The sequence below is a fragment of the Balaenoptera acutorostrata genome, chromosome 4 (assembly GCF_949987535.1).
Source record: "Balaenoptera acutorostrata chromosome 4, mBalAcu1.1, whole genome shotgun sequence".
NCBI classification, from domain to species: Eukaryota; Metazoa; Chordata; class Mammalia; order Artiodactyla; family Balaenopteridae; genus Balaenoptera; species Balaenoptera acutorostrata.
The window spans coordinates 55,645,678-55,671,782 of NC_080067.1; the positions used below are offsets into that span (position 1 = coordinate 55,645,678).

Consider the following 26,105-nt stretch of genomic DNA (forward strand, 5'->3'; position numbering starts at 1 on the left):
TGCTCTGATCTTTATGATTTCTTTCCTGCTCCTAACTTTGGGTTTTGTTTGTTCTTCTTTCTCTAGTTCCTTTAGGTGTAAGGTTAGATTGTTTATTTGAGATTTTTCTTGTTTCTTGAGGAAGGATTGTATTGCTATAAACTTTCCTCCTAGAACTGCTTTTGCTGCATCCCGTAGGATTTGGATTGTCGTGTTTTCATTGCCATTTGTCTCTAGGTATTTTTGGATTTCCTCTTTGATTTCTTCAGTGATCTCTTGGTTATTTAATAACGTATTGTTTAGCCTCCATGTGTTTGTCTTTTTTACGTTTTTCTCCCTGTAATTGATTTCTAATCTCATCACGTTGTGGTCGGAAAAGATGCTTGATATGATTTCAATTGTCTTAAATTTACTGAGGCTTGATTTGTGATGCAAGATGTGATCTGTCCTGGAAAATGTTCCGTGCGCACTTGAGAAGAAAGTGTAATCTGCTGTTTTTGGATGGAATGTCCTATAAATATCAATTAAACCTATCTGGTCTATTGTGTCATTTAAATCTTGTGTTTCCTTATTAATTTTCTGTCTGGATGATCTGTCCATTGGTGTAAGGGAGGTGTTAAAGTCCCCCACTATTATTGTGTTACTGTCGATTTCCTCTTTTATAGCTGTTCGCAGTTGCCTTATGTATTGAGGTGCTCCTATGTTGGGTGCATATATAATTGTTATATCTTCTTCTTGGATTGATCCCTTGATCATTATGTAGTGTCCTTCCTTGTCTCTTGTAACATTCTTTATTTTAAAGTCTATTTTATCTGCTATGAGTATTGCTACTCCAGCTTTCTTTTGATTTCCATTTGCATGAAATATCTTTTTCCATCCCCTCACTTTCAGTCTGCTTGTGTCCCTAGGTCTGAAGTGCGTCTCTTGTAGACAGCATATATATAGGTCTTGTTTTTGTATCCATTCAGCAAGCCTGTGTCCTTTGGTTGGAGCATTTAATCCATTCATGTTTAAGGTAATTATCGATATGTATGTTCCTATTACTATTTTCTTAATTGTTTTGGGTTTGTTTTTGTAGGTCTTTTCTTCTCTTGTGTTTCCCACTTAGAGAAGTTCCTTTAGCATTTGTTGTAGAGCTGGTTCGGTGGTGCTGAATTCTCTTAGCTTTTGCTTGTCTGTAAAGCTTTTGATTTCTCTGTCGAATCTGAATGAGATCCGGTAGAGTAATCTTGGTTGTAAGTTCTTCCCTTTCATCATTTTAAATGTATTGTGCCCCTCTCTTCTGGCTTGTAGAGTTTCTGCTGAGAAATCAGCTGTTAACCTTATGGGAGTTCCCTTGTATGTTATTTGTCGTTTTTCCCTTGTTGCTTTTAATAATTTTTCTTTGTCTTTAATTTTTGTCAGTTTGATTACTATGTGTCTCGGCGTGTTTCTCCTTGGATTTATCCTGCCTGGAACTCTCTGCACTTCCTGGACTTGGGTGGCTATTTCTTTTCCCATGTTAGGGAACTTTTCGACCATAATCTTTTCAAATATTTTCTCGGGTCCTTTCTCTCTCTCTTCTCCTTCTGTGACCCCTATAATGTGAATGTTGTTGCGTTTAATGATGTCCCAGAGGTCTCTTAGGCTCTCTTCGTTTCTTTTCATTCTTTTTTTTTTATTCTGTTCTGTGGCAGTGAATTCCACCATTCTGTCTTCCAGGTCACTTATCCCTTCTTCTGCCTCAGTTATTCTGCTATTGATTCCTTCTAGTGTATTTTTCATTTCAGTTATTGTATTGTTCATCTGTTTGTTTGTTCTTTAATTCTTCTAGGTGTTTGTTCTTTAATTCTTCTAGGTCTTTGTTAAACATTTCTTGCATCTTCTTGATCTTTGCCTACATTCTTTTTCCAGGATGAGGTCCTGGATCATCTTCACTACCATTATTCTGAATTCTTTTTCTGGAAGGTTGCCTATCTCCACTTCATTTAGTTGTTTTTCTGGGGTTTCATCTTGTTCCTTCACCTGGTACAAAGTCCTCTGCCTTTGTATTTTGTCTATCTTTCTGTGAATGTGGTTTTCCTTCCACATGCTGCAGAACTGTAGTTCTTCTTGCTTCTGCTGTCTGCCCTCTGGTGGGTGAGACTATCTAAGAGGCTTGTGCAAGCTTCCTGATGGGAGGGACTGGTGGTGGGTAGAGCTGGGTGTTGCTCTGGTGGGCAGAGCTCAGTAAATCTTTAATCTGCTTGTCTGCTGATGGGTGGGGCTGAGTTCCCTCCCTGTTGGTTGTTTGGCCTGAGGTGACCCAGCACTGGAGCCTACCCCAGCTGTTTGGTGGGGCTAACAGTGGACTCTGGGAGGGATCACACCAAGGAGCACTTCCTAGAACTTCTGCTGCCAGTGTCCTTGTCCCCATGGGGAGCCACAGCCACCCCCCGCCTCTGCAGGAGATCCTCCAACACTAGCAGGTAGGTCTGGTTCAGTCTCCTATGGGGTCACTGCTCCTTCCCCTGGGTCCCAGTGCGCACACTACTTTGTGTGCGCCCTCCAAGGGTGGAGTCTCTGTTTCCCCCAGTCCTGTCAAAGTCCTGCAATCAACTCCCACTAGCCTTCAAAGTCTGATTCTCTAGGAATCCCTCCTTCCATTACTGGACCCCCCCAGGTTGGGAAGCCTGATGTGGGGCTCAGAACCTTCACTCCAGTGGGTGGACTTCTGTGGTATAAGTGTTCTACAGTTTGTGAGTCACCCACCCAGCAGTTATGGGATTTGATTTTATTGTGACTGCGCCCCTCCTACCATCTCATTGTGGCTTCACCTTTGTCTTTGGATGTGGGGTATCTTTTCTGGTGAGTTCCAGTGTCTTCCTGTCAATGATTGTTCAGCAGTTAGTTGTGATTCCAGTGTTCTCTCAAGAGGGAGTGAGTGCACGTCCTTCTACTCCACCATCTTGAACCAATCTCTCACTTTGAGCCTATTATGACTTATTGTAGTTAATCTCTTATATGCCTAATTTATAAATTAAACTTGTCATAGGTAGGTGTGTATAGGCAAAAAGATAGTATACATAGGGTTCGGTACTACCTGCTGTTTCAAGCATCCACTGGGGGTCCTGGAATGTATCCCCCATGGATAAGAGAGAACTACTGTAGTTACCCTAGTCCTGGCTCCAAAGTCCTCCTTTCTTTGGAAGGAGAGATAAGTTATCTGGGCCTCATCCACTTTATCTTGAAGGAAATTATTACAGTAACAATTATAAAGTTCCAGAAGGGATGACATGAAGGTAAGTAGAAAGCAGAAGATAAGACCAGAGTCCCCATCCCTCAAGGTACTGAAGAGAAGGCCTTCCTAGAAATACCAGAGTAACCAGACTGGGGAATTTGCCCTCATAGTGTATGGAGCTGGTCCAACTATGAAGTAATGTCTCAGGCATATTACATTTTAACAGCTTTATCGAGGTATAATTCACTCATGTTACCACCATCCAATTTTAGAACATATTCTGTTTCTTCAAAAAGATCCCGCATGCCCATTTGCAATCACTCCCCGCTTTCTTCTCCAGCCCTAACCAACCAGTAATCTACTTTCTGTCTCTATAGATTTACCTTTTCTGGGCATTTCATGTAAATGGAATTATACAGTATATGATCTTTTGTGTCTGGCTTCTTTCACATCCATGTTGTAGCATGAAGCAATACTTCATTCCTTCTTGCTGCTCAAGAGTATTCCATCATCTTTCACCACATTTTGTTTACCTCTTCATCAGTTGCTAGACATTTGGGTTATTTCTACTTTTTGGCTATTATGAATAATGCTGCTATGTACAATTTTTTTTGCCTGGACATATGTTTTCATTTCTCTTGGGTGGATATTCAGAAGTGGAATTGCTAGGTCATATAATAAATTTATGTTTAACTTTTTCAGGAACAGCCAAACTGTTTTCCAACATGGCTTAACCATTTTACATTCCCACCAGCAACATATGAGCATTCTAGTTTATCCACATTCTCAAGTATATTCTAAAATCCAGATTCACATTTATTACAGCATGAAGCAGAGCCTGAATAAGGTTGGAACTAGCATTTCTGTGAACTGGGGAGTTCCTGTGGCCTTGTAATTTATTCACATTCCAAATTTCACTGAAATTTAGAAAAGAAATTATCAGAGATGTTCTTTTGAAACATGCTTGAAATCATTTAGTATCAAAACTCAATACCAAAAAAAACTATATAGACCTAATCATAGAACATTTGACAAAAATATTTGTCAAAGGCGAGTTATCAAGAACCATGACAAATGAGAATGTGTTTCCCACACTAAACAGAGTTTCCCAGGGGACAAAATCTTAACTGTGAATCCTACAAACTAGCAGAAACTTGCAGAAGGCAGCAATCACAGCCAGGAACCCGAAAGAAAGTCAGGGAACTATTCCTTTAAATCTGATGCAACTTGCATTATATCAGGTGATGAGCTGCAAAGATGAGACCCTGCTTCCAGAAAAGAAAAGAAACAGACCTGGCCTAAAGGGAACACAGAAGAGTCACAGGAATGCCCCTGCTGCTTTGAAAACCCCAGGTACCTCTTACAAATATACTGTGCTCACAAATTAAAAGAGGGGGTGGGCATCCAGAGGACTGGCAAGAGCTTTGATTCAGAGACCACAGAGGGACACCAAACGCTTTCCACACACACTTTTCCTAACTAGAAAACAACCCCCACCCCCACCCCCACCCCCTGTCTGGGGCTTAGATCTCTGTCTCTCTAACATTTTACTTAAAGTGTCATATAAATTTCACTGAATGTGTACAATCTCCTCTCTTCACCTACAGGTTTCCTCCTTTGGAGGAACCCTTTTTGTTCCTAGAGATGAAGACCTAGGAGGACCTATGCTAATTACCCGTTAGCACTCTTTCTGGTGCAATCAGCTAAGTGGAGGTTTAGGTACCCAGCTGGTCAGGTTCCAGGAGATTTCCCCTGCTAATTTTCAGTCATTCAGGAAAACAAAGGAGTAACTAAGATTGGGTTACCATGAGTTTAAAGAAACCCTGCTCCTCCTTCCCTTCCCCCTGCCAAGATGTGTAGACTTCTGTATTTCACACTTTTACATCTGTTCTTCTCCAAAAATAAAAGCTGTTTATATTCAAGAAATGCTGACTACAATACCAGCATGAGTTACATCTTTGAAACACTCACAGAGAGAACATACATATTGTTCCCACCAAACAGCATGTGCAGTTTCTTCCCAGAGCAGCACCTGGGAATAAAACTGCAGGAGAGCTCAGCAGTGCTTTTATTTATTTGTTTGCACAGAAAGAAAACTGTATTCTCTCTGACGGGTGCTAGAGTTACCAGTTAAAGAAAACAGAAGAGGGGGTAGCCTTTTAGGAACAGCTAACACTTGGCTTTGACCTTATGAAACATAAGACTACCCAGTCTCTGGCCTCTAAGGGAGTCTTAAGGGTTCAAATAGAAAACCACAGCATTCCCAAACTCAAAGGACACTTTCAACCGTGCAAATGGTTGCAAAGAAGCCATTTCAAATTCGTAGTCTCCCCAGAACCTAAGATACCACCAGTACTAGAAACAAAACTGTCCCAAACTTGGTCCCAGACAGAACACCTTGAATAATGCAATTAATTCACTCCCCCATCTAAAGAGTAACTAACATTTCTGATTTAAATGCTGCACATTTTAATAATATTAAAGCCTCTCCTGAGAAAGTTGGATATGTCCCCCTAATTGTCAATACTGCAAAAAACATAATCATCTTCAACCAGATATTTTTTATATCCAGTCTACCAATTATTATCTAATCATATCTTTTTCCTTTAAAATAGATGTTCCAAGAGGGGTCTTTGAATTCAATTTTTCAAAAGCATCTTCCCCAGCAGTGAGGATGAAATAAAATGTTGATACATGCTCATTATCAAGTTGTGTACAAAGCTGCCTTAACAACCTTAATCGTCGTCAACCTTCCCCCAAATAAAAACACATGCAATATAAGCAGTGTGTTTATCTGAGAACTGTAGATTAAATAACAACATAGGGCATCTTTGTGGCTAGGTCAGAGATGTTTAGGGATTGTTGTTACAAGGAATGTCTGTGGAATTTCTCTGTAAGGAAATTCTCTAACCTGCTGTCTAGATTCCAAACGCCCATTCCATTTTCCAAGTCTCAAAAAATAAACAACCCAAAGATTTCAGACTGCAAACAAAAGAAGGGATGAAAGAGTTTGTGAATACAATTCTTTTTTTCAGCTTCTAGGCAAAAGTCAGCACCTCCTGGGACTTTAAACTGAATCCCTACAGATCCATAGGGAAAAACAGGAAATTAACACCAGAAGGATGCATCTTCTTGATCATGGAGATGGGGCTTTTTCTGGCCTCTGAATAAACTTGCTAATAAAAAAAAGGCAATGCAAAGAACAGTCCAGGATTATCAGCTGAAATGGTATCAGGTGATACTCGATACCATTTCAAGTATTCCCCTTTCTTACAAACAATTCATACTCATAAAATACTAGTGTGAAGTTTTAAAGTCCATATTCTTAAAAGTATGTGCCTCCCACAATGTGAAGCCATAAGCCTTAAGAAAAAGTTCCAGTTACCTTATATAAATCACTATTTCCTACTCTGCAACAGTGTCAAGCAAACTCAAACTTCTATGGATATATTCTGTGTTTTTCAAAGCAACCTGCATTTAGTGAATCATTTGTATGATTTCTTTAACATATACTTCTCCCATTTATTAGGCACTAAGATCCACGAGGACAGCGTTCACGTGCGTCTTCATCATCATATCCTCCGCATCTAGAACAATGCTAGGTACACAGCAGACGCTCAATAAATGTTTGTTGAATGAATGAATGAACCAACATGAAAGAAACAAGAAGAAAGAAAACTGTCTTTTAAACATTTAGGCCAGTGGTTCTTAAACTCTAAAGTGCATCAGAATTACCTGGAAGGCTTCTTAATACACAGGCTGCTGGGTCCCATCCCCACAGTTTCTGATTCAGTAGGTCAGAGAGGCAGGACCTAAGAGATGATCTTGAAGCTGCTGAAACGAGGATCTCACTTTGAGAACCACTGTTTAAGCAATTAACCTGTCAACCAGCTCTTAGAAAATCACAATGCACAGGATCACATTTACTGAGAATCAACCAGCCGCAGAATCCTCTTCTATCTACTGGATAAGCCACGCTAGTCCTTGCTCCAAACACTCTCAAAATTGCCAACACAGGATGTACATGCAAGAGGACAATACACAGACACATGCCCCAAACAGCAAGAAATCATTACTATGGTGAGACTAAAGACGTTTCATTTCTCCAGTGCGTTTCTTTATGATGTATCCTACTGCGCAGTTTAATGTATTTTTCTCAGACAGAAATTACTAAACCACAATGCATAGCCATTCTCCCTCTCACTACCCCACTTCATTTCACTTACTAATGGGAGTTTCATCTGAGACCAGGGCACAAAATGTGGTGAAGGAGCCCATTTTAAAGCTTATTTACATTATTGATATTCTAGTGTCTGTAAGGACCAAAGCCATGATCAACACTCAGTCCTTAATGGTCAGAAATCAAGCAGAGGCATTGATAAGGTGCAGATATAATCTAAACTTGCCATCAGGCTGAACAAAAGGATGTACGCAAACAATCCAACAGAATCCCAAGCTCTAACTCTCCAATTATTGCATAGGTTTTTAAAGCATTAACTTCAAATGCATACTTTTCTCATGACCCTGTTCTGGATTTAAGTGCATTTATATCCAGATTATAATCAGAAAGCGTATTTAATTAGATATTGTTTGCAAGTACTTTGAGATATAAAGTGCTCTATAAATGCTAAATGTTATTATTTAAATACAGTTTGCAATTACTGCTTACAACCTATTCCACCCGCCACACTGCTATAATTTGATTACAGGAAGCCCCCCAAAAAAAAAAAAAAAAACCCACCTAGAAGTAGAAATGATGAAACCATGTGCATGTGAAGCTCAGATTTTTACCCTAGGTATAAATAATTCATAGGCATTTTAAATGGAGGGTTAGGTTGTAAAATCTAGTGAGGTCAAGGCAGCTGGCCTCCACAAGACTGAAAACCACAAAGTTATGCTGATGTTGTAAGTTTCTTACTTATAAACCAGGTGGAAAGTAGACTGTGGTCAAAAACACAGGGCTCTTTACTCTTTTGGCTGCCAGCTCCATCTTCCATTTTCTCCATTCTAATCTTAAAATATCTATATCTGTCTGAAAAAAAGTGTAACTCCAGATTTTGATTTTAATAATTATCTGGCAGATAAAAGCTTGAGAATGGCTCCTGTTCTAACACGTCTTCCCATCTTGCTTATCTTCTGTGATAATCGCAAACTCAGTGGTCTTCAATTCTTAAAAAATGGAAACCTTTGAGCCTGATTCCACATGCCTTCCAAACACACTTGTTGGATACTTCTCCAAAGAGAATGGCAGATTAAACATAAACGTACCTTATATACAATGTAAAAGGAAATCACTGCTAATCGCAAAACGTATTTTATGCTTTCAGGTTTTTAGACAAGAAAAAGAACAATTAACATGTTCTAAGCTGACCTTGGTTATTTAAAAAACAAAATCACAAGGGAAGAAATATTTTGGAAATAACACTTAAAACACAACTATGCTCATCAAAGAGATCTTGTGCCCCAAACTGAAGTCTTCTGGGACATCTGTGAACCCAGGGAGATAATACATCAGATAATTCTGATGTCATGACAAGGTCCGTGAGTCAAATACTGGCCATGTGAGTTACTATGGGCACTGGCTTTGGGGTAGGTCAATCGTAAGTTCGGCCATTTAGAAGCTTTACGACCTTTGGTAAATTAATTGATTTTTCCAAGCCTCATGCATTCATCTGTACACTTACCTCACAGGAAATTGGGAGATAATTTAACAATGTCAAGAGCCTTAAATCATTTATAACTTTCACTGTAAATTGCACTTCTAAGAAGTTATTCAAAGGAAACAGATATATACAAAGACTTATGTATAAGGATAAATAATGTAAAATGTATAAAAATAATGTGTACAAAGACATATATAAGGATGTTTGATTACCAAAGTGCTATTTGCATGAGTTGAAAAGTTGGAAATAGCCAAAAGTTTCATCAATAGGAATTGGTTAAATATATTATGATGCATCCCCACAGTAAAATGCTAAGTGGTCCTTAAAACATATGATTAGAAATTTGAACACTGACTGAATGAAGAAATTAAAAATTACATTTTTTTAGGCATGATTATGGTATTGTGGTTATGTGATTTTTAAGATTGTTTATCTTTTAGAAATACTGAAATATTTACAAGTGAAAAGATATGATGCTTCAAAATAATATGGGAGAGGAAGAGGATGGGGGTGTAGATAAAATAAGATTGGGTACAAGTGGATAATTGTTAATTTGGGGGCTCATTACACTATCTGTCTACTTTTTTAAATAATTTTATTTAGATTTAATTGACATTCCATAAATTCACCCTTTTGAAGTATACAAGTGATTTTTAGTATATGCACAGAGTTGAGCGACCATCACCACGACCAGGACACTGGCAGTCTCTTCCTGCTCTCCCTCTCCTCCAGCTCCAGCAACCCCTCATCTACTTTCTGTCTCTATGGATTTGCCTATTCTGGACATTTCATATAAATGGAATTATATAACATGTGGCCTTTTGTGTCTGGCTTCTTTCACTTAGCATAATGTTCATCCATGTTATAGCGTGTGTCAACACTTCCTTTCATCACTGAACAATATATGCCATCTTATGAATATAATGCATTTTGTTCATTCATTCATCAACTGATGGATGTTTAGGTTGTTTCCCCTCTTTGGCTATTATGAATAATGCTACTAAAAATATTGGTGTACAAGTTTTTGTGTGGATATATGTTTTCAATTCTCTTTGGTATATACCTGGGACTGGAATTGCTGGGGCACATGGTAACTCTCTAGTTAACACTTTAAGGAGCTGCCAACCTGTTTTCCTAAGTGGCTGCACCATTTTACATTCCCACCAGCAATGTAGGAGCATTCCAGTAATCTTTCTACTTTTAAGTAAGTTTTAAGCTCCCCATGATAAAGAATTTTTAAAAATTTTGCCATAGAAAAACATTAAGAGTATGCAAAATGGCTGATTATTAAGTTTTTTAAAAAAGGTTGTAGATAATATATACAACATAATCTTAATTTTTAAAACTATCCATTTAGCTATGTGTAGAAAAAACTACTAAGCCATATACCAAAATATATATGTGGTTATCATTGGGAATCATGAATTCTTTTTGTTTTTTCTCCATTTTCCAAGTTTTCTGCAATGATCATGCATTGTTTTTATAATGAGAACAACAAAAAGCTTTTTTAAATTTAAACATACTTTTAACAATTCAGCAGTCTTTGCTCCCATTCCCAACCTACATTTTCCGGACCCTGGAACCCCAGAGGTCATCCTGGTGGGATTCCTAAGAAAATCAAAAATACACATTGCCTTCATGAAGCTTGCTGTCTAGTAGTAAATATAATCCAAGACAGAAAGTTCTGAGGTCTAAAAAAAAAGTTATGAGATCAGTTCGGAGAGGATTTCCAAGTGAGAGGGCTAATTTCTCTCTGAAAGGATCAGGGCAAATTTGGTGGAAAAGGTGGCATTGGAATGCTGAGTGCTGGGGTAGTAGGTACAGAAAAAGAGAATAAGGTAGGTCACCCCCTAAAGAGCATCCCTGGGGAGAAGGAAGCTGTTCCCTATGGCAGGTGAGAAGGAATGGTTGTTAACTGCAGGGCATGGTGGGGGGCCCAGCTGAATTTTAACTGGTCTTGAAGTAAAGAGTTTAGTCTTTGTTCTGTAGACTGTGAGGAGTCGGGGAAGGCCGTGAATTAAAAATACCCAGACTGGGGCTTCCCTGGTGGCACAGTGGTTGAGAATCCGCCTGCCAATGCAGGGGACGCGGGTTCGAGCCCTGGTCTGGGAGGATCCCACATGCCGCGGAGCAACTAGGCCCGTGAGCCACAACTGCTGAGCCTGCGCGTCTGGAGCCTGTGCTCCGCAACGGGAGAGGCCGCGATAGTGAGAGGCCCGCGCACCGCGATGAAGAGTGGCCCCCGCTCTCCGCAACTGGAGAAAGCCCTCGCACAGAAACGAAGACCCAACACAGCCATAAATAAATAAATTAATTAATTTAAAAAAAAAATACCCAGACTGAAACTGTGCTTTAGGAAGACTAACGTGGCTGCAGTACACAAGGCAAACTGGCCAGGAGAAGGCTGGTGGTAGAGACATAGTGCTGCCCAGCAGGAGGACTGGAGACAAGGGGACCCAGGCAATAGATATTAAGGAAAGATGTTTAAGGTTGGGGTAAAATAAAATGTGTTTTGAGAATTTCCAGGCACCCCCTTGAGATAAGTAGAGGCAGCGTGGGCATGTAAAAAAAGTGGAGAGAGAATCCTCTTTCTCTAGAGGGAAATAAGCTTCCAACCAGAATGGAAGAAATTATAAGCAGAACTCATCCAACATTTTCTATTTAAGTCCTCCCTCTCTCTCCGCTAGGAACCTTATATTTCTACGTGCAGGATAACGTTTCTTTCCAAACTATCACCCAGATTTTCTTGGAATTCTCAGCAAGCTGCTAGTTCAGGCCCTCTTCTCACAGAGCTACTCCCCCCGCCCAACAGAAATGGAAGAACCGATTGAACATGAAAGCATTTTTCAGACACAAGTTATCCCAAATTCTATGAGAAACGCAGACTCAGACTGATTCTGCTCAGCTGGGCAGGGCTGCCATGATTCGATCACAGTAGCTCAAAGCTGGGTGGGCTTTAGAACCACTATCACTGAAAGAAGGAATGGCGTAGAACAAGAAGGGCACGGAAGATTAATTCCAGGGCAGACAGAGACACAGAAAGAAGAAAGGGCCAACCAGCAAGACTCAAAATTACGAGATTTCAAAGAGCCTTACTGATAAGGGGGGAAAATGTAATATATCCATAAAGGAAAAGTGTTGGGTATTCTTTCATCAACAAAATATTCCATGACCTCCTAAGTCAATAATTTGGCAAACAGCAAACCATGACTTATATTAGCTTTTGTACAAAGATTACTCCAGTTAATAATGAATACTGAAAATGATTACACATATTTCTCTGATGTTCTGGTAACTACCACTACACCCTATTTTATTATGAGGCAACGTCATGGCAAAGAAAACACCTGTTTAATATCTCTAAAAAACAGCACATGTATCTAATTAAAAAACTGTTATGCTATTATCATTTTAAGATACCATTATCTTAGCAATTCATGAAACTTTACTGAATTCTCATTTAAGACCAAATTTAATTAATTGCTCTGGGGTAATGAATTACTAATGTTTCAAGATTTCTTGAAGCCCATGAGACCTCTGACCAGAAGGTTTTAAATACTGGACTAGTAGTGTATCATTTCAGGCACCCACTCCCTGCCCCACCTCACACACACACAAACTTTGAAAAGGCACAGGCACAATAAATGTGTTTTTATTTGCATCATGGTTAATCCATAAAGAGGAGAAAAAGTCTTAAAAAAAAGAAAAGAAAAAGTTTTTAATGAATAATGCTGATACTTGATACTGGTTTAGAAATATGCTAATCTCCAAAAAGCTTCCGGGCTGAACTCACCTCGAGCAAAGGTCAACCCAGGCCATCAGAGGGTCAGACAGAGACCATGAGAGGTTAACATAAGGCCATACTGATACATTCAAAGGAAAAGTACTATTAAAAAGATGCACGACCTTCTGACATCTTTTTCTCAGGATCATTTGCTGTTACACACAATCATTGGGATCAAATGTTGGTGGAATCAAGTTTCCCATAAAATTCTATTTAGTCATGGAATAGCATATCTGTGTAGTGCTTTACAGTTTTCAAAGCACTGCCATAAATACTTATTGATTTTTGAAACCTGTGTATGAGGAAGGCAAGCAGTTGTGATCATTCCCATTTTTGAGTTAATTATGGACAAAGGACTGATCCAAAGTCACAGAATTAATGAGACATGGACACAGAACCCAGTGCTCAGTCCACTCCATTAACTCATTCATTTATTCAACTAACTGGGACTATGGACTCAGAGATGAACGAGACCTAGCCTCTGGCCCCAAAGAGCCCACAGTTTAGTGAGCAGGTAGAAAGAAAACCCCATACCATTTATAATACAAACGTAAAAAGCATAGCAGGAAGAATGCATGCACGTCTTCCAGATGAGGTCAATTTTTAAACCTAGGTTTCAATGGAGAAAGAAATATCTAGGCCCAGCAGGGAGTGAGGGGTAGAGGGAGAAAGACAAGCAGAGGTCATCCAATTCTGTTCAAATAGAAAAGTGAGTGTGAGTCCTGGCAGAAACTTAAGAGTATGAAGTCAGCAGCGGCCAATCTTGGCCTTGACTGCCTTCCTCTGTGGGCCAAGCTAAGGACAGCCATGGTGCTCAGATTCAGATGTATGCTAATCTCCAAAAAGCTTTCTGGGCTGACCTCACCTCCTGTGCAATAAAGCATACTGGTGGTACATTTCATTTCTTTTAATACTGTCATATCTTGAAGGAAGAATGACTCAAGCCCTGCATCTGAATGAGTAGATTGTTTTCTATAGCCTATGTATGTATACACACATTTCATACACCCACATGGATAGTTTATATCCGTAAAACTATGTAGAATATAAGTATCCACATAGATTATACAAAACATACATAGAACTCTATAAACCTTGCATGCAGAGACATCTGAATAATGTGTATGTCTAGACCAACCCCTTGAGATATGTTTAGATGGAAAAGGGTTACGGAGAGAGAGGTTACCATGCAGGACAACCATCTGTCCTAGATGATTCAGACAGTCATTTGCCTGCAGAGGAGGAATTGAAGGGGTTGGACAAGATGAATTCCAAAGATACTTTAAAGCTCCATGGTTTAATGTTTTATGAGCTTACCTGCATAAAGCAGTTTCTCTATTTTTGCTAAATAAAATTCCATGACCCTGGTGAAATAATTCCTCTCTGCCATTTTTTTTTGTGCTCAGGCAGAAAATGTATTATTGATATCTGATTTAGCCACAGACAATGTGACTTAGAGCACTGAATGAGAAGTCAGGAAACCTATATCCTCTCCCCAAACCACCCTTCTCCCCTTCCCTACTCACCCCACCTCCAAGCAGGGAGGGGGCTGTGTGACCTTGGGCAATAGACTTGACCTCTCTGGGCTACAGCTTCCCACGTATTAAATGAAAGGAGTGGCTAAGTGTTCTACAATTCTCTTCCAGCTCTTAATCTATGAAATCATACCTCTCCCTCAAGACTTAGTTTATCTCCACAGCTCTAAAAATCAGGACTAATAAAACTGGATTCAGATCACCTCTTTTCTAACCATCCTCTCTTTTCTTACTTTTTAAAACCATCCAAATCTTGCATAATTTAAGTGATCAGTGCTTCCCTGGTTGTTCTGGTTTAAATTATGCATTGTTGCTATTTGGGGAAAATTTAGACTGGGTCCAGTCTGGGATCACTGGCTGAGAACAATAAGCCCCCAAAGTGAGAAAGGATAAAGGCCTCTCCAGACAGGATCTGCTTTTAATGCATTGAGCACAGAGTTTACATAAAGGGCATTGATTGTGTAAAGAGCCACCAAAACAGCAAGGGACTGGTAAGGCTGCAGTAAATTATCCTAGATGCCACTGACCTTGGCTGCATTTCAGGGGTCAGGCATTCCCCAGGAAGTTCTCAGCAGGCAGGCTTTCCTGAGGGTTTAGGAACAAATGAGACCTCTCACCTACATGAGCCCATCTCTCTTAATCTGGGAAAACAGAAAAAGATCATCTGCCCTCTGATTTGTGGAGATTACCTCTGTGGCCTTTGGACTCAGCTCCAGGCCTGCACAACTCACCCACCACAAGACTGGTCGCAGACCCCTGGCCTCCGGGAGGCAATTGTCCCCACACCTGCACTTAAGTCATCCTGCTAGCAGTTCCCCATCTCCTGGGCTAGCTGGAAGCTGTAGCCCTCCCTCTTTCCACACCTCCTGCAGGCAGAAATACAGTGGCAAAGCACTAAAGCCCAAGCCACAAAGAGCAATTTCAGTGAATTGTGCAAAGATATCTTTTCAAAATACTGATCTCCCGAGCGCAGATCTCCCAGGTGTGAATCGAACTCCAGGTCGGCCGAGGAGCCCTTGTGGTTGCTCATAAGCTTGCAAGCTCTGGGTATCTCTGAAAACCTTCCCCAGGAAAAAGCCCACAAGGGACACCTCCAGACCAAGCCCAATTTACAATCGTATCAGAGCGCTATCCATTAAAGAAGCGACGTCGAGATTCCGGCTCAGGGAAATCGCAAGACTTGCCCATTGTTCAGACTCCCATCCCCCCGCCCCGTCCTCCTCCCCAGCTTTGCCACTTTCCTCTACCCTGAAGTCTGGACCATCCATCCACCTGATTAACCCGCTGGCAGAAACTCCCAGCACAGAAAGTAGGGCAAATGAACACACACAGTCTGTAAAGCAGGAAGCCACAGACTTGGCCAAAGCACCCACCCCATTACCAACCTCCACCCCCAGCTGCCCAGGGGGCAGCGGGTTCTGAATGTGGCCTTTCGGCGCCAAGGAAATAGCTTACTGTAATAACGCATGAATGAGCTTTTGCTAACCAACTATCAAAAAAAGCCATTTCAAATGGCATCTCTGCTCCTTCTCAGCCCCTTGGCTGCCTCCCAGAAACCTCACCTCTGAGATGGAAGGATTAAGGAGAAGGGGGGGAGGAGTTAAAAAGAGGAGGGTAGGTCAGGAGAGAGGATTAACGAGACTAAAGAAAAAGTACCACTTTGACCATAAAGGTAGTTCTTTAAAATAACAGTGGAGAAGAAGGCAATGTCAAGGCAAGTACTTAAGATTCAGGTATACAACCCCAAGATTTAGCATCTAACAATGTATTCTTCAGGAGGGCGTGTGAACTTCCAAGCTTCACCCATCCTGCCTGTCTCTGTGTTGAGAGCTACCATCAATTCGGTCTCACCGACCCTCCCTGCCTCATGTATATACAATCGCTTTTTTTAAAATTTATTTTTAGTTCAAGAGAGGAAAAAGCCGTGCTAAGATTGGTAGCCCATCCTTCTCAGACCCCCGCTGCTGCTGCCACCCACACCCCTCCCCCCGCTTCCAGGCAGGCAGCATCTAATTAACATCGCAAGAAAGCTCTGCCCCCTTCCCCGAAGGAGTGTGTTGAGCTTGGGGGGTGGGGAGGCGTCGAGGCTGCACTAGGATTCCTGGTATTTCGATCTCAAAACAACAGCAAAATGGATTCTATATCAGTGATGTCTTAGTCAATACAATGAAACGGCGTCTGAGGCAATTCACGTGAGGGTAAATGCAAACCAGGGGGTCTGGAGGGGGGTGGGGGTAGGTGCCTTACAAAGGACTAGCCACAGACACAGAGAAAACACACACACACACACGCACACACACACACTCACTCACACTCCCAGGAGTTCCGGTCTGATTGGGGAAAATCAGAGAACACATCCCTTTCACCTGCTTAAGTTCAGCCATAAAACTGAAATGTCACAGCCACAAAGTCAGAAAGCACAGGCAGGGCTGAGTTAAAACGATAAATAAAGGTGAGCGGCAGACCTGCGTTTAAGAGAGCGCTGAGAGGGAGTCGGGGCGCCGACGGCAGAAAAGGGGGGGAAGGGGAGGCAGTTGCCAGCTACAAGACCAGCATAGCAATAGCTGCCCCCTTGGAGCGTCAGGTTCGGCTTCGCGGGGACAGCCAGGCTCACAATGTCATCTAGCAGGTAGCTAGAAAACGTGAGGGACCAGTGCCTTCATTCGCGCTGTTATTCTTTTTGCAGAAAGGGACAGTGGGGTCTAGAGCCTTGGCACTAGACGACTACCCGGGGCTTGTGTACACACACACGCACGCACACACACACACGAGCCTTTCATTTTAATGCTCTTACACCGGTCTACGATGAAACTGGCATAAGCTCCACGAGTTCTCAGGGGAGCTTTGGCTGCCACCAAAGGAGGACACGTACCGCACAGCCCCTGCTGTGGGTGCTTAGCCAAGAGCACCTCAGCAACCCCCGAATCTAAACGAGAATCCAGGTTCCCTCGCGTCGCATTCGCCCGCCTCTGCCCACCAGCCCGAGCCCCAGTTCCACGCACCGAGCCCATTCACCCTGACCCAAAACACTGGAAAGAAATCAGAAAACATGTTCCGCTCACCCTCAAAGCCGAGAGATCGATTTCATCCAGGCTGCGAGCCGGCGAGTCGCTCGCCATGTCGACTGCTTCGCGGGAGAAATGGACCAAAACCACCCCGAAGATTTCCCGTTGAAAATTCCACCTCGGTCTATTTCACTCGCGTCCTCATGCGGGTGTCGCGCCAGAGGCCCGGGGCCCAGCCTCCCCCGCCCACCCCGGCCCCACAGCGCCTGATCGCGATCCTCCGCGCGTCAGTCCGCCGGCTCCGGGAGCCCAGCCTCTGCGCGGATCTCCAAGCCCGGAGTCGCGGTGCGTGTGGGCTGCGCGCCCTGAGCAGCTAAGGGCGCTGGGGCTGCGTGGGTGTATTTAAATGGGACATGCTTCTTTGCTTGTGCGTGGATGGCGGCTGCACTGGCTGTTATAATGAGACACATCAACTCCTCCACTCAGCTGGGGGGGTGGGGGGTGGAGAACCACACAGAACTGTCTATCACCGCTTCCTGGGAGGAGTAAAGGGGGCGGGGGGGAAGAGGCGGAGGAGGCGTGGTCTCCTACTGGGGAGAGGCCGCGCTTCCTGACCCGGTCCCTCTGCACCAACGTGGATGGGGGAGGGGCGCGCACCCTTTCAGCCCAGGTTTTGCGGGCTAATCGGGCTGGATTTAAAGAGCTGTTCCTGAACCCTGCCGTGCTTATCGTAGGGACAAGGGGACTTTATTTTTGTGTGTCCAATTCGTGCGCTGCAGCAAAATGGCCCTTCAGTCGCATTTTGAGGGGTTCTCGGCAGGGTTCAAATGCTCCAACGTTGAAAAAAAATCCGGAGGGAAAAAGAAAAAGAGCGACGCCCTCCCTCCCCCATTAATTATTTGTGGGGCTGGAGTAGCGCGGGCTGCTGCAACCGGTGCATATAAGGACTTGTGTGCAAGGAAGGGGGTCCGCCTCCAGCCGCGGAACGAATGGGGGAGAAGCGCACTCGGCGCCGGGCGCCCAGACCCCCGCTTCGGCAATTTGCAACTGCCGCTGGGTCGGGTCCTCCGGCGGCCCCCGGGACCCCGCATGGCAGTTCTCGAGGGCCGGTGACTCGCCGCCTCCGGGCTGGGAAGGTTTGCGAAAAGCGGGAAAGCTGGGAGCTCTGAGCTCCCTCTTGGCCTCGCCACACCCAGGACCTACCCGTACCGCAATTCCCCCACGGAAACGACCGAATTGAAACGAGGATTGTTCTCTGGGTGCAATGGCTTGAATGCTTCAGGTAATTCGGAAGGCAATACTGGGTAAGGCAGCCCACGCCGCCTCAGGACCCTGCATCGTCCTTTCTGGCTGTGTTTCTGCTGCTGACCTACCCGGATTGATAGAGAAAGTTTGGCTGGCGGATAAGATGTAACCGAGAAGATGTACGGCGTGAGAGAGATTTCACTCCACCCGCATTCTCATTTATAGGCTGTACATTTACAGTGGTAAACCTGACATTCTGTAATCTGGAGTGTCAAGTCACTTCCCCCAACCTCCTCGCACAGCCCTTCCTGTCCGGCCTTGGCCACGCGAAATACATAGGATGAAACGCTAAAATTGAACTTTTCTCCCAATACAGCAGTAGCTTCGAAAGCATTATCTGCACCTCTGTTAAGATGAGAATTTTCTTCTGGCCAAGTGTCCTGAGGGTTTTTTAGTCGTGTGGTATGAATATCAGCTTCAGAACAATGCTTTTGAATGAATGAACAGAACCCAATGTAGTTAGTTCTTCAGGACTGCAGACGTTAGAAGACTTTCAAACAGCATTCGGTATGCGGTCTGCTGTTTTTGTTAATAATATTGTATTTATTTATATGCATCGTGCATCATGAAACTTGAAAATTGTTCCAACATCTCAGTGGCCATAACAGTTTAGGAGCTTTTGCCATTAAAACGTCAAACGTTTAAATGTGTCATATTTAAAACATTTGATTTGATCTCACATTTTCTAATAAAATCATCCAGCTCGAGGTAGTAACTAAGCCACCAAGTAATGTCGAAATGACGTAAAAACCTATCATTTCTCATCGCCCTTATTTTTCCTTTCTCTGTACCTTTTTTACCCTTAATCTAGATGACAAGTTAATGTATTGTCTCAGTATTGAAAGAAAATAATTGAGATCAGGTATTGATATCTATGAACAGAACTATTTTTAAAACTCCAAGCATATGAAATATGAGGTAAACATTTTTTTCAAGGGGAACCTTCATTTTATACCCCCAATTTTATTTGAAACATCACAAATAGGTCATTTCTTTTAGCGTTAATCAGCTGTTCAGGACATAAGGATGTCATGATACTGGCACTAAATTCTACCCTTGGGTTTAGAATCCGATTAGAAAACCGTATATTCCATACAGCTGTGTGTACTAAGTGGGGGAGGGCTTCCTAGGAGCCTGAGAGGATGATAAGAGAGTCAGGTGGAGGCAGGGATGCTGGTTGCAGGAAATACCATAAAAGGAGAGATTACAATAGTCAAGGTCCCTCCAGCTGGTAAGGGAAGGAGGAAACTCCAGGCAGTTTGTGCTGGAGGTGAAGTAATTGCGGTGACTGGGCTGAGGAGGAAAGCAGAGGTCAGATCAGGTAGAGCTTTGCACACCCATTTAAGGAACTTGAACTTTATTTTTTAGGTCGAGTATATATCAAATTTCAGCCATTTCTGTAAAAACTAATGTTTTGCCATATCTGTAAACCTCCTGGACAGTTGTTATTTACTTAACATTTTTCTTTAAATCAACACTTTTCTTTTTTTCTCATATTTAACTTAAAAGGAAACATAAGTCACTACTGTGGATGGAAAGCTAGCAACACCTGCTAAAAAATAGAAGGAAATCATTACAATAAATACAATGGAAAATAAAACAGTATTACTAAATTCTAAGTAACTAACTACCCTGAATCTTTAATTTGTTAAAAGAGAGATTAGCAAATGCCAGAAAAGGCATTCAAAACTTGACCAAAGTGAGATTTTCTTCCTGGTGTAATCTGAAGGGTTGAAAGAATTGTTATCATTTATGTGCAGTTTGAAAGCCTGCAAAACAATATGATACGCTGTTTATGTCTGTCTAAATATGTAGATAACTACAAAAAGCATGGACATAGGAAGGATACAGAAGCATGAACTTCGGGGCAGTGAGAAGGGAAGAAGAGAAAGAGGATGGGAAAGCACAAAGGAGGCGCCAACAATGGTATCTAATTTAATTTTTTTAAAAAGATCTTAGGGCTTCCCTAGTGGCGAAGTGGTTAAGAATCTGCCTGCCAATGCAGGGGACACGGGTTCGAGCCCTGGTCCGGGAAGATCCCACATGCCACGGAGCAACTAAGCCCGTGCACCACAACTACTGAGCCTGCGCTCTAGAGCCCATGAGCCACAACTATTAAATCTGCATGCCACAACTACTGAAGCCCGTGGGCCTAGAGCCTGTGCTCTGCAACAAGAGAAGTCACCACAATGAGAAGCCCGTGCACCACAAAGAAGAGTAGCCCCTGCTCTCCGCAACTAGAGAAAGCCCGCGTGCAGCAACAAAGACCCAACACAACCAAAAATAAAATAAATAAATTTATTTTTAAAAAGAGATCTTAAGCAAATATTGCTAAATGTTTGGAATCATTAAGTCTGGATTGTTACTAATGGGTGCTTGGGCCAAGGAAACAAGGTATCACCCCAAGGGACTACCACCAATTTCCAGGAGAAATGAGACCACACACACATACATACTGAAGGTAAACTATACATACTTACATCGCCTGACCTCCACCATGCCCTGTCCTGCCCCTCTTCCTACCACAATCAGCAAAGCAAGCACTCAGACTTAGAAGTGGTACCACAGATAGGCAAGTGAGATTTCCAGACACTGAGTAGACCAATCACCAATCATTCATGGAAATCTATTACTATAAAAGACAGGCACTAATTTCTTTCTTTCTTTCTTTCTTTTTAATTTATTTATTTTTGGCTGTGTTGGATCTTCGTTGCTGTGTGCAGGCTTTCTCTAGTTGTGGCGAGCGAGGGCTGCTCTTCGTTGGGGTGCATGAGCTTCTCATTGCAGTGGCTTCTCTTGTTGCAGAGCATGGGCTGTAGGCTCGTGGGCTTCAGTAGTTATGGCACGTGGGCTCAGTAGTTGTGGCGCACAGGCTTAGTTGCTCCATGACATGTGGGATCTTCCTGGACCAGGGATCGAACCTGTGTCCCCTGCATTGGCAGGCAGATTCTTTTTTTTTTTTTTTTTTTTTATTTATTTATTTATTTTTGGCTGTGTTGGGTCTTCGTTTCTGTGCAAGGGCTTTCTCTAGTTGCAGCAAGCGGGGGCCACTCTTCATCGCGGTGTGCGGGCCTCTCACTATCATGGCCTCTCTTGTTGCGGAGCACAGGCTCCAGACACACAGGCTCAGTAGTTGTGGCTCATGGGCCTAGTTGCTCTGCGGCACGTGGGATCTTCCCAGACCAGAGCTGGAACCCGCGTCCCTGCATTAGCAGGCAGACTCTCAACCACTGCGCCACCAGGGAAGCCCGGCAGGCAGATTCTTAACCACTATGCCACCAGGGAAGTCCAAGACAGAAACTGATTTCAGTCAATAAACAAATTGAAAGCTCCAAGTTATTTTTAATGGAGCAAAAATAGGTTTTATTATATATATATTTTTTACCCTCAGATGGATAATACAGAATCTTACATTCATAAAACAACCAGATTATTATGAAAGCAAACTAGTTAGAGGACTAATTAAGAATTTATTTATTGAAATGTTTTAATGAGTTGGACAGTAATAACTAATACTGTGCTGCAGATACTCTTATAAGCATTCATGTCTTAACATATTTAATCTTTATAATCTTACAAAATAGGCAATATTATTAGAATATTCATTTTACAGATGAGTAAACCGAAAAATAGAAAGGTTAATTAACTTACTGAAGGCAGCACAGTAATAAATGGTTGAACCAGAATTTGAACTCAGGCTCTTACTCACCATGCTATACTGATTTAGGCTGAACTGAAGGGTAAATTAGTAAGCTAGAAGATTGGGCCCAGTTTTCTCCTAGATTTCAGGAGAAAGGATAAAGCAATGAGCAAAAATTTAATTAACATGGAGAATAAATCCAGACGTTTCAACATTTCTCTAACAAGAGAGCTAGAGAATGGATGGAAGGAAATACTCAAAGACATGAGACAAAACGTTCCAATATCTTCAGGTTAAAAGCTCTCGTTTAGTGTATAAGTAAAAAGCATTACACTTGAACACATCATGAAGGAGTTTCAGAGCATCAAGGATACAAAGGAAATTCTCACCAGATCACCTGCTTCTCATCAGCAACAATGGATGCTAGTAGAAAATGGAACAAAGTAGTCCAAGGGAATTGTTTTTAACTCAGAATTCTCTACCCAACTAAACTATCATTTCAGAGAGAATACAAAATAATGACATATTTTCAGATACATAAGGATTCAAATGGTTGATCATCTCTTAAATTATTATTGAAAAGTGTATTCCACCAAAGGGAAAACTGAATCAAAAAAAGAAACCATGCAATACAAAAGACAATGGTAAGCAAAAGTAGCAAACTCTGTTTGTTACCCACTCAAAGTCGTTCTCATTCTTCCTTACCAGCAAAATTCTGATTTTGAGAATTTATCCTCCATGTGTTTCAAGAATATGGGCTCTCCCCAGCCCCAGAGAAAGAATGAATGTTAACTAGTCTACACTCATCATAGTTATCTATTCTCTCTCCTAATGCTTGGTTTAGACATGGATATATCATGCAACACTAAGTAAATAAAAGGGGGGTATAAGAATGGTTTTCCTCTTAAAAAACTGAAAAAAAGAAGAAGAAAAGAAGGAAGCAAGAGAAGAGAGGAAGACCAGGAAAAGCCTCCTGCCTGTGGCAGCCATCCTCCAAGGTGGCTCCCAATGAACCTCACCTCCTGGTGTATGCTCTTGTGTAGTTCCGTCCAACATAGAATACAGAGGACTTCCAAAACTGGGTAATAAAAACTGGGTAATAAAAGGCATTTCAGCTTTTACCTTGTTTTCTTGGGTCACTTGCTCTAAGGCAGGGTTTCTCAGCCTCAGCACTATTGACATTTTGGGCCTGAGAACTCATGTTGTAGGGGGCTGTCGTGTGCAGTGTTGGATGTTTAGAAGCATCCCTGGTCCCTACTTACCAGATGCCAATAACACTTTCCTTTTGGGGAAACCAAAAATGTCTCCAGACATTGCTAAATGTCCCTTAGAAAGCAAAATCACCCCCAGTTGAGAACCACTGCTCTAGGGGAAGCCAGCTACCGTGTCCTGCAGACATTCATGCAACTTGCCAGCCATGTAAGCTTCCTTGGAGGGGATCCTCCAGCACAGTCAAGCTTTCAGATGACTACAATCCCTGCTGGCCCTAACTGCAACCTCATGAGAGATCCTGAGTTAGATCCATCCAACCAAGCTGCTCCCAAATCCCTGACTCACAGAAACCATGATAAATAATAAATGTTATTGTTGTTATAAGCCACTTGATTTGTTATGCAGCAGTAGATAACTAATACAGTAGATAACTAATAGCTGGAGCTGTAGCAGCCATCTTCCTAACCATCACCAGGTTAGGATGAGCTTGAGAAAAAAAGCAGAATATGAAAAGCACTTGGATCCTTAATCACATCATTGAGCCACTAAATTAATCCAGGTACAACCTCTGAACTTCTTTTTATGTGACATAAGTTTTTCTCTCTTTATTTAAGCTCCTTTTAGTTGTATATTTTGTTATGTGCAACCAAACACTTCCTGTTATGGAAAATAAAAATTAAAACTTTTATTGCTGATTCATAAAGTAAAAAGAAAACATGATAATCTAAAACTAAAATAATCTTATCACCATGATAAAGGGAAAGGAGAGAGAGAAAAGCATGTTAAGATTTTTGTCTTATTTGGAGATGTATATATATGCTTTCTCTAAACACAGAAAAAATGTAAGTCAATTATGCAAGATAAATATGTGTCACCATATAGGCAAATATAAATTAGACGTGTAAGTTATAAACTACTTGAATAGAAAAAGAAAACAAGGATAACTTGATGAATTCAAGTTAAATGAAGAAAAGAAAAAATATAAACCAGAATATGTAGTGTAAAGGACATGCTTGTGGAGTGGTGGGGCCCACTCAGCATCCATTCTGCTTTTGTATCCTGAGGTAGGTAGACTAATGCCCTCCCCCTGCCAAAGATGTTCATGTTCCAATCCCCAGAACCTGTGAGTATGTTACCTTACATGGTAAGAGGGTCTTTGCATGTGTGCTTAAATTAAGGAATTTGAGATGGGGAGATTATCATGAATTAAGCAAAGTGGACCCAATATAATCACAGAGGTCTTTAACAGTGAAAGAGGGAGGCAGAAGAGGAATCAAAATTAGAGGAAGAGATGAAATGGAAGAAAGACACAGAGAAATGCAACATCGCTGGCTTTGAAAATGAAGGAAGGGGGCCAGAAGCCAAGGAATATGGGCAGGCTCTAGAAGCTGGAAAGGCAAAGAAATGGGTTCCCCTCTAGAGCCATCAGAAAGGAATGTGGCCCTGCAGACACCATAATTTTAGCCCAGTAAGACCCCTTTTGACGTCATACCTCCAGACTGTAAGATAATAAATTTGTGCTGTTTAAAGCCACTAAGTTTGTGGTAATTTGCCACAGCTGTGATTTTAAAAAAAAAAACCTAATTCAACTTCCTGTATCCGTATTTCCTTTTGAATAATTGTCTCTTTCCCCTTGGTTACAGATATTGGAGCTGTTCCTTGGGTTTTCTGCCCCTTGGTATCCAAAGGGTGATAGGTGTCTGAAATCAGAACAGTAGAAGGCCCCTTCACAGAAACCTGGAAGTTGAGAAGAATGGCAACAGACTGAAAATGGTTAGTGACCATTCATTCCAATTGTGGTGCCCTACCCATAAGGTGTTTACTAGAGTCCTTTCCTCCTTCCTATTTCTCAGAAGTTGCCTTTTTCCAATCCATTTCCAAGAGTGGTCTCTGTGCTAGTTATCTATTGCTGTGTAACAAACCACCTCAAAACTTAGTGAATAAAACAAGTTCTTTCTTTTGCTCACACATCTGTAATCTGGGCAGGGTTTGATGGGAAAGTTTCATTTGCTCCACAGAGCATCAGCTACAGCTGGAGAACCCATTTCTGAAATGGCTCACTCATGTACCTAGCAGATTTGGTCCTGGGCTATGCGCTGAGGCCACCAAGGCTCGTGGCTGGAAGATTTGGTTCCTCTCCACGTTGGTCTCTCCATGGGCTGTTGAGGCTTCTTTATGGCATGGTGGCTGAGTTACAAGAACAAGCGTCCCATGAGAACCAGACAGAAGCTCTATCACCTAGCGTCATGACTGCCTAGCGTCAGCAGTCATGTGACTTCATTTCCACCATTGTCACAAATCTACGCAGATTCAAGAGGAAGACACAAACATCCCACCTTTCGATGGGAGGAGTGTCTAAGTCACATTGTAGAAAAGCATGTAGGACAGAAGAAATTGTTGCAGTAATTTTGGAAACTAAAGCCTAGCACATCCTTCCAGCCATACAATCAATTCTCTGACCTCAATATCTCTGCCTTTTGTTCATGTTAACCAGAGTTGGTTTATGCTGTTGCTTTCAACCAAAGAATAATGTATCAGGCGTAAGCACAAACATATCACAATAAGAATAAATATTTAAATTGCCTTATTAGAATCAGAGTGTGTAAAAGCAAAGCAAAACAACACCAATAACCCAAGAATACACAAATCTGCCATAGGAAATTGATAAAATTTGACCAGGCTACAAGGCACAAGGTTTCATAATTTCCAAAAGGCAGCAGTTATGGATACCACATTCTCAGACCGCATTACTAAGAGATATCAGTATTCATGTCACAGATTTA

At 42.0% G+C, this 26,105-nt stretch overlaps 1 protein-coding gene across 4 annotated transcripts in view; it reads right to left on the reverse strand.

Moving 5' to 3' along the window:
* The window catches only part of TNIK (TRAF2 and NCK interacting kinase), a 412,707-nt gene extending 395,079 nt beyond the window's left edge, over positions 1-17,628 (reverse strand). For all 4 annotated transcript variants that reach the window (XM_057546114.1, XM_057546113.1, XM_007197510.2 and 1 more), the window contains exon 1: positions 17,223-17,628. In XM_057546114.1, coding sequence (XP_057402097.1) covers positions 17,223-17,279 — 57 coding nt within the window. In that variant the 5' untranslated portion in view covers positions 17,280-17,628. The remainder of the gene's footprint in view (positions 1-17,222) is intronic.
* Positions 17,629-26,105: the final 8,477 nt, after the last annotated feature.